The sequence below is a fragment of the Nicotiana sylvestris genome, chromosome 2 (genome assembly GCF_000393655.2).
Source record: "Nicotiana sylvestris chromosome 2, ASM39365v2, whole genome shotgun sequence".
Classification (NCBI taxonomy): Eukaryota; Viridiplantae; Streptophyta; class Magnoliopsida; order Solanales; family Solanaceae; genus Nicotiana; species Nicotiana sylvestris.
In genome coordinates this window covers 7,406,118-7,414,410 of record NC_091058.1, presented here as the reverse complement: position 1 = coordinate 7,414,410, position 8,293 = coordinate 7,406,118, and the positions used below count along the sequence as shown (strand labels likewise).

Below are 8,293 nucleotides of genomic sequence, written 5' to 3'. Positions count from 1 at the left end.
GGTTGTAAAAAAGGGTTAGTTTAGTTAGGTATCGTGTTTGATTGAAAGTAATTAACAAATGCACGTCTTAGACAGTTTGATCTGGCCATGTGGTATGATAACTTCTAGACACAGCTAAAAAGTTGCACACGAGACTTAAATGAACTTGTTGTAAAAGTACAACATAATCGTAAAACTGATAGAACCTTGTGTGGCCTATATTCTGTTCCAATTTCTACCTGGTTGAACTACTCAGTGAAAATAAAATAGACTTTTAGAGAAGCTTCTCAAATGGGCAATTCAACCACCTTTGACATTTCGTTCTTTCTCTTCAAGTCTTGGAATTATCGCTTAAATTAGGTGGTTTTCGACCTTCTTGGGGCTGTCTTTTTCGTCCAGTCCATGACATTTTCTTCTATCAAGGCGACCAATACAATAATAGCTTTACCCAGAGCCTAAAAGCCAGCCATGTGTATATTCTTCAGCTATCCAACTTGACAAGAAAGAGATGTCATCTCTTTGAGTTTGAGGAATGGACTTTATTTCAAATCATGGGTAACAGGCAACGAAAATCAAGACGAAAAGCAATTCGGTTGTGGTTTATCAAAAGACGAAGCAAAGCTGATGCATCGCATTTAAGCGAAGTTTCAGGTTTATTTCATTTCTTGGTAATCTTGATAGAGTCTTGTCTTGATGTTATTCGTTTAATTCGTTTTATGTATTCAAAGTTCTTTTGGTTGGTTTCCACAGATAACGACGAACAAGATGATGAATGCATGGATGGTTTTTTTGGTAGGTCACTGGACATGGAACCATGCATTAGAAACAATGAATTAAGGTGAGCATTTCGGTTTGTATATCATGTTATAGACTTTAATGCTTTACAGGATAATACATTTTTGGGGGAAATAATTCGATATTTGCTCTGTAGAATCTTTGTTGGTACATGGAATGTTGCAGGAAGATCTCCCGTGGGAAGTCTAGCTCTAGATTTGATTGAGTGGCTCCATCTGAAAGAACCAGCTGATATTTATGTTCTTGGGTATGTATAAAATTCAAAAGACAACATTCTTTACTCATCACACTTAAAGAATTGGTCATTTAAGAAAGCTTTTCCTCTAGCAGCTTTCAAGAAATAGTACCTCTAAAGACTAAAACAGTAATTGGAGCAGAAGATCCAACAGAAGCAACTAACTGGAACTCGCTCATCGGTAAAACTCTAAATAGCAAGTATGGTGGTGCCTGGTTGACACCCATGATCATTCCAGTCACGAATGACAATTATCAATATGATGGAGCTGCTGAATCGGATAGGAGACTGAGTGACTATGAAATATCAAGTCCAGCAAGAGGTCAGACTAGAACCAAATGTGAGCTTTCAGATCGTGTTGGTAGGTACAAATTGATGGCGAGCAAGAAGATGGTTGGTGTCTTCATTAGTGTCTGGATGAGAAGGGCATTGCTAAAGAAACATCGTGTCTCGGAGGTGAAAGTCTCTTCAGTAGCTTGTGGTATTATGGGCTATTTGGGAAACAAAGGATCAGTCTCTGTGAGCATGTCCATAGGAGGAACTAGTTTTTGTTTTGTGGCAGCTCACTTAGCCTCAGGAGAAAAGAAAGGTGATGAAGGGAAAAGGAACCATCAAGTCTCGGAAATTTTTAGGAGAACATCTTTCCCTCGGCAGCCAGAAGACAGACGTAAAGGTCTTCCTCTCACCATCTTAGGACATGAGTAAGTCAGTCTTTCTCATACCCAACTAATTACAAGAGTTGTCCTAACATGAATGTATCTGGTCAACACCGTTGTAACATAGATTCAACATATTGTGTTCAATATAAAAACATAGGCAGAGGAATTTCCTTTCAGAATCAAACTACAAGAATGATAATGGAAATAATAATAGTCAGAAAGTAATGGATTCAAAGTAAAGATATAGACCTGAGAGGCTAAGCAGATCTTTTATAATTACTAAAACTCCACTGCATAACAAAAGGATGACATGTTTTCACCTAAGATGACAAGATGCATTTTCTTGTAGAACAGCCAGATATTTTGGTTTGGAGATCTCAACTACAGATTATACTTGGAAGACAACTTAGCAAGGGAATTAATAAAGCAGCAAAATTGGAGTGCCCTGCAAGAGTTTGACCAGTTGCGGAAGGAACTCGAAGAAGGTGGAGTTTTTCAGGGTTGGAAAGAGGGAAATATAGAGTTTGCACCCACATACAAATATTCTTCTTACAATTGCAATCGTTATTCTGGTGGACTTCCAAGCAGAGCTGGGGAGAAGCAAAGAACTCCAGCATGGTACAATCATCACTTGACATTTTTTCCTAGTACTTTTGACAGTTAAACATCCCCACCCCTTGCGAAAAGGCACTAGTTGCTATCCCCCAGAAAATTGAAAAACCTCAGGTCTAGTCCCTTTGTCCAAAACTGATGGTTTAAATTAAACAAAAGAAAGATTCTATAGGAATCTGACCAAGTAATGGTCATTGCTAGCCCCTATGTGCTCATACTTACTATCATGACATTTGGAATGTTGATGGCAGGTGCGATAGGATCCTATGGTATGGTAAGGGAGTTAAACAGCTTTCCTATTTCCGCAGTGAAAGCAAGTTCTCTGACCATCGGCCCGTCTCTGCTTTATTCTCTATACATGTTGAAGATCAAAAGTGTGCCCGTTCAGGTCTGGTTTCATTTCCTCCATCAGTCCCCTCCACAATTCCTAGTAAAGCTGTAAGTATCTGACTCATTGTTCACTGTAGTTTCTTGGCTCTTTAGCTGATTATGGATGACTTTTTGAATGTCAATTTACAAAGTTCTAAAGTTGAGGACATGTTGGCAGGCAGCCAGGTACAGGGCAAGGGTAGTAGAGATGCTAGATCTCCAGTCTTATCATTGATTGTGAGGGATATATAAGGATCAACAACATATGAGCAAACAGAAAATCCAATAGATGACTTCCTATTCAGCCGAACAAAACAATTCATATTCTTACGACAATCACTTCCAATCCTTCAAAAAAGCATTCTGGTGGATTCACTTTCAAGCCCCCCATAATACCACAATAATGGGAGGTAGAGCATGGGCGGTGACAACCATTTTATTAGGATATTAGAGACAAGTACATTTAACTTTCTTCTTTACCAATGCAAAAGATTGCTGAAAGAGCAGAAATACAACTATCCTCATGGTAACAGTATGTTTTATTTTACAGTTTTCATTAATTTGTTCTTTGGGAAGTATTGGGGAAATGAGTAGAAAAGTAGGAGTGTCAATTTTGCAAACTAGACCTATCTATAGTAGAACAAAGCTTAGCCAAGCCAGTGGAAGACATAAGAGCAGAAACGTAAGCACCTCAGTGTCCTGCTTTTGACTATCATCAGCTTAATGTCAGGGACTACTTACAAGAAGCTCATATTCATCACCTGCTTGAAGAATTTCACCTAATGCCTCTGCATTGTCCCTATGACAACTGGGAGATACCGACCTCTGTAGCTCATCACCAAGGGAAGCACATCTTTTTCTGATTCAGAAGGCTGCTTGCTTCCAGTCAAGGACACAAAAATAGTTGACAAATCTAAAGCATGGGTGCTCATTCCATAAGTGTCATTTTGAGGTGTGAAAGAGTTTCTCAGTAATACAATAGGAGATTACGAGACTGTAACAGCAAATGTGGAACATGTCATGAAAATATGAGATCCACTACAAATTCATTCTCTTCCACCAATGAGGTGAACTAGTAAATAATTAGCTATAAGTAGAGGAGTCCAAACAATATCGATTAAAGGATATCTGGCTAACTCCTGCATTTCCATATGTTCTTTTGTGATTCCCTCTATCATTGATGCTTTCCTCTCTGAAACACTTAACTTCTCTTCAAGCTGAAAAACGCCACACAGCTCAACATACTAAGTTCTCCTAATACTAATAACCAGACAATACAGCAACATAAAAAAGGAAATGAGAGCAGTTAGGCTTAACAAAAACGTAATAAGTTGCCTGCCTATGAATATTCTGTTCAACTTGGTATTCCTCTTTTTCCTTAGTGATCTGGGAACTGTCTGAGCCAGCTTATTCTGGAGGTCTGTTTTGACAGCTTCAGCATCTTCTGCTTTGGTTTTTGCAGAACCTACTAGTGAAGATTTAAAAATTCTTGATCCCCTTGAAAAAGCTATCGTATAGAAAAGCAACAATAGAATTTTTGAAATCTTTAAATTTGAACATCCTTATAATAGAAGAACCTCCCCAACAAATCAAAAAAAGAGAGCGCTTATCTGTGAGCGTTAACACACCAGGATTTGATGCTGGCTCGCTGCAATTATCATTTTGGAATGTAGAGACTATTGTCTATTGTCTCATGGAATTTCCTGCATCCACTTTAGTAGAAGAAAACTCAGCCATTTAACAGCAGGTCAGCTAAATCTCAACATGGTGAAGTCACAAAATTCAAATGAAATGAGCTATGGAGTTGGAGCAGAAACAGATAAATTTATATCTGGCCACTAAATCTTCTGTGCTCGAGCTAACGTGTCACTTTGATAAATAAATTTGAGATATCCAGTTCCCTCAAGAAAAGAAGTATACTAACAAGACTGGCACTAATTAAAAGGTTTTTCTGCCAAATTAGAAACTCAGAGTTTTAAATTACTATCACAATAGTGGAGAATATTTGCTCTGCATCTCCATGTCTACACTTTCCCGGTTGAACAACTAATGTGCATGAGTGCCAATGGAGGGAATATGTACTAGTTCCAGTGATAACACCGCTGGATCACGTTCAATTTATATTATTTGCATACTTCTGAGCCAGAACTGAACAAGAAATATAGGCTAGAGGACTGGGCTTAATAAAAAATTCTTTGTTTCTCTTACTATACAATATCACCAAATTAATCTTGAAAAGCGAAACAACAACAACAACAACAACTACCCAGTATAGTCCCACAAAGTGGGGTCTGGGGAGGGTAATACGTACAGAGGCCTTACCCCTACCCGAAAGGGCAGAGAGGCTGTTTCCAATCGACCCTCGGCTCAGGAAAGGAAAAGAAAAACAAAAAAAAAACAAAAGAGCATTAGTAACTCCAGCAGAAATAACATAAATAATTATCTAAACATAAAAACCATAAATAAAATGGCATGCAATAATATCAAACAGTAACTACCATAAGGGGGCACAATCCAATACACAAATCATCTATGGAGAGCCCTACCCAACCCCACCCAACCCCGGGGAAGAAGTACGAAAAATTCTAAAAGCCCATATCCTACAACCCTGGTACTAGACCTCCAGACTTTCCTATCAAGGGCCATGTTCTCGGAAATCCGCATTCTAGCCATGTCCTGCCTAATCACCTCTTCCCAATACCTCTTAGGCCTCCCTCTGCCTCGACTCAAGCCGACCACCGCCAGCCGCTCACAACTCCTCACCGGGGCATCAGGGCTTCTCCTCCGCACATGCCCGAACCACCTGAGCCTCGCTTCTCGCATCTTCTCATCCACTGGGGTCACCCCCACCTTCTCCCGAATAACTTCATTCTTAATCTTATCTAACCTGGTGAGCCCGCACATCCACCTGAGCATCCTCATCTCCGCAACCTTCATTCTCTGAACATGAGAGTTCTTCACCGGCCAGCACTCCGCCCCATACAACATGGCAGGTCTAACCACAGCTCTATAAAACTTCCCCTTGAAAAGCGAAATAAAAACCACATAATCATTGTATAACTGTAGATTCTAATTCAGAAGGTCAAAGTATTCGTCTTTCTCATTTAAAAAGAAGCCACAAATTATGATCACCCCCAAGCATAATTACGTTTTGCTAGTTATCATGACATACCCAAAGATTGTAAGCATGTCTAAACAACAATATACATTGATCATCTTCAAACATCAAGTACTACAAACTGAATCAGGCATTAATGTAATGCCAAGTTGGTTGTACTACTTAGGCCATGACATGTATAAATGAATTAGATCCTAAAATATTAGCAGCAGCCAAGTAAGAGTTAGCTCTTCTAACATCAGCCTGGATTGACTAGAGACTGTTTTATCTCCGAGCCTGCACTTAGCTGTCCTATGTTTGAAAAAACTAAAGTATGGAAGGGCAGCCCGGTGCACTAGGCTCCCGCTATGCGCGGGGTTCGGGGAAGCCGGACCACAAGGGTCTATTGTGCGCAGCCTTACCCTGCATTTCTGCAAGAGGATGTTTTCACTGCTCGAACCCGTGGCCTCCTGATCACATGGCAGCAACTTTTACCGGTTACTCCAAGACTCCCTTTGAAAAAACTACAGTATAAGAGCTATAAACCTTATCTGCAAAGAAAGAAAAGAAATCTACTGGTAGTACCTAATTAGCCTGACTTCATACTTCCATTTCAATAGTAAAACATTACTGCCCATTAAGGACACACAAAAATTAACTCCTAATATTTGCAGGGGAAAAAATTCATATGCCACATAATGGAATCACATAAAAACTAAAATAAGATGACGTCCATGTTAATAGAAGTGAAAACTACCGATAACTTACTTCAACAAACAGTACCTTATCTGTGCATTGAGTTCATGCATTTTCTCAATGAAGCCATCTCTGCATAGGCATTGATAGATAGAATAAGAAAGACAATTGCAAAGACATTCTAAATGTAGTTAGTCTTAAAGATGCAGTTTCTACTTAGCCAAAGTGATTGTAATAGAACAAAGAGAGTTGAGAAGTTTTAACTGAAGGAAGCATGTCATAACCGAGTTTCTGCCTCTTTGTTCTTTTCACGTTCAGAATATCATCAATCGACCAGTGAGTTCATATAAGAAACAGCGTTATTGTTAGCAAGCCAATGCAGTAATGTTCAGATATACAAATATAAATAAGTAGAAATACAAATCTAATACAAACTTCAACAATCATTACAAGCTAACAGAGAACTAAGTGCGCCTTAAAGGAGAATATAACTTCGAGTAGATATTTTTTACCTCAAGTGCCTCTACATCAGATCCATAAATAGATAATTCATCTTGAATCAAACCGATCCTAAACTATAACATAAAATTGAAACAGATCTCTTAGAAATAGGAGAAAAGTAATTTTCTGGAGTTAACATTCAGCTAATTAAATTGTTTCAATTAGCTTAAAAAGTTCACCAGTAAATATCAGCGAATTCAAATACTAAACAAATGGAAAACCTCCTAGGGCTTGAATAGCAGATTCTTTCCTGGCTAATTCAACCTCGTAGCCTTTGAGCTCTTGCTCAGCAAATTCCTTCTGGTGGTTTGCCTCTTCAAACTCAGCATTTGCAATTGCAAGCTCCAATTGAAGCTCTTGACTTTGTTTCTTCAGATTTATTATTCTTCTCTCTGAAAATTTCGAAATATTAGAATACAAAATCAATTTCAATTTGTATCAATTTTCAGTTTTCAAAATTCGTTGAATTATCAATTGAAGAATGCGAGTTCTATTGGAGGAAATGAGGGAGCAAAACGAACCTCCTTGAGATTTTTCAGATGCAAAGTCGCGGAATAGAATTTAGAGTTAGGAATTGCTTCTAAGAATCATTTCCCGCCATCTCTTCCTTGTCTGAGAAGCTGTTTCAAAATATCTCGTCATGTAAAAATTTCACCCCATACCCAGTTAACCTGAACTCACTTTTTAAAAAAACTTTAATCTGTACCCAATTTGTGCAAACTTCAGATACCGCCCGCCTCTTTTTCGCCATAGTGACAACAAATTCTTGGTACCCTCAGATTTAACAATGGTGAATCAGGCTTCTTCTTTCATATATGTTGTATCAGTTTATGAGTTTTACAGTTTTTGCAACTTGAGATAAATTTTGTCCAAAGTTTGTGTGAGGTAGTGCAAACTTCAGATTTATTTTGGTAAGCAAATAGTTATTCTCATCCCAAACTCAAAATAATCCATAACATAAGCCGTTTGGAACTCTAGCAATCTTCAAGCTGCATTCACTATGCATAAGCAATGGATCGGACGAGTTTTGTGTTAACTATTATCCTATTTTATATATTTAGTTCATTTTTTTATTAAATTATGGTTAATGAACAAACTGAAACACGCCTATGTACTTCTTATGAAATGTATTATATAATTTAAATGAAATAAACTCAAGCTATGGGAGCAAACTTCTTTCGATTTTTTACAGGAAGCTAAAAGAAAGACCAAAACCATATTACTAGTTTGGTTTATCTTCAGAAGCTTTTATTCTACATCCCTGCCTCTTGAGTAATTTTTCCTTAGAGAATGTCAACTGCTGCTGGGAAGGAACAAAGATGATATTTCGAAGAAAGTTATAACTGGAGA

General features: G+C 38.2%; 1 protein-coding gene and 1 long non-coding RNA gene across 12 annotated transcripts; one reads left to right on the top strand and one right to left on the bottom strand.

Moving 5' to 3' along the window:
- Positions 1–221: 221 nt before the first annotated feature.
- LOC104211784 (type I inositol polyphosphate 5-phosphatase 4-like) lies at positions 222–3,801 on the top strand. 2 transcript variants are annotated; one of them, XM_009760908.2, is made up of 7 exons: positions 222–630; positions 730–817; positions 911–1,021; positions 1,105–1,710; positions 2,023–2,286; positions 2,532–2,718; positions 2,832–3,801. In XM_009760908.2, exons 1-7 carry the CDS (start codon positions 531–533, stop codon positions 2,850–2,852), a joined length of 1,377 nt encoding a protein of 458 aa, XP_009759210.1. In that variant the 5' UTR covers positions 222–530; the 3' UTR covers positions 2,853–3,801. The 2 variants fall into 2 exon arrangements, with proteins under 2 accessions (XP_009759210.1, XP_009759209.1); XM_009760907.2 differs by having other exon boundaries at positions 223–630; positions 2,828–3,801.
- Positions 3,171–7,953, bottom strand: LOC104211785 (uncharacterized). Of its 10 annotated transcripts, XR_011405226.1 has the most exons (8): positions 7,465–7,949; positions 7,165–7,335; positions 6,955–7,017; positions 6,707–6,746; positions 6,530–6,574; positions 4,278–4,361; positions 3,989–4,114; positions 3,171–3,866 (listed from the first exon to the last, which is right to left on the bottom strand). It is a non-coding gene; the product is annotated as an uncharacterized lncRNA (long non-coding RNA). The 10 variants fall into 10 exon arrangements; XR_707227.2 differs by having other exon boundaries at positions 6,515–6,574; positions 6,707–7,335; positions 7,465–7,563; positions 7,650–7,953; XR_011405221.1 differs by having other exon boundaries at positions 6,515–6,574; positions 6,707–7,017; positions 7,465–7,952.
- Between the last annotated feature and the right edge of the window lie 340 nt (positions 7,954–8,293).

What these genes read in the sequence shown, in the direction of transcription:
- LOC104211784 (XM_009760907.2), top strand. Translation starts at nt 531, where the DNA reads ATGGGTAACAGGCAACGAAAATCAAGACGAAAAGCAATTCGGTTGTGG. An exon ending in AAGCAAAGAACTCCAGCATG is followed by an intron (nt 2,287 to 2,531) that starts GTACAATCATCA and finishes TGTTGATGGCAG; the next exon opens with GTGCGATAGGATCCTATGGT. An exon ending in CCACAATTCCTAGTAAAGCT is followed by an intron (nt 2,719 to 2,827) that starts GTAAGTATCTGA and finishes ACATGTTGGCAG; the next exon opens with GCAGCCAGGTACAGGGCAAG.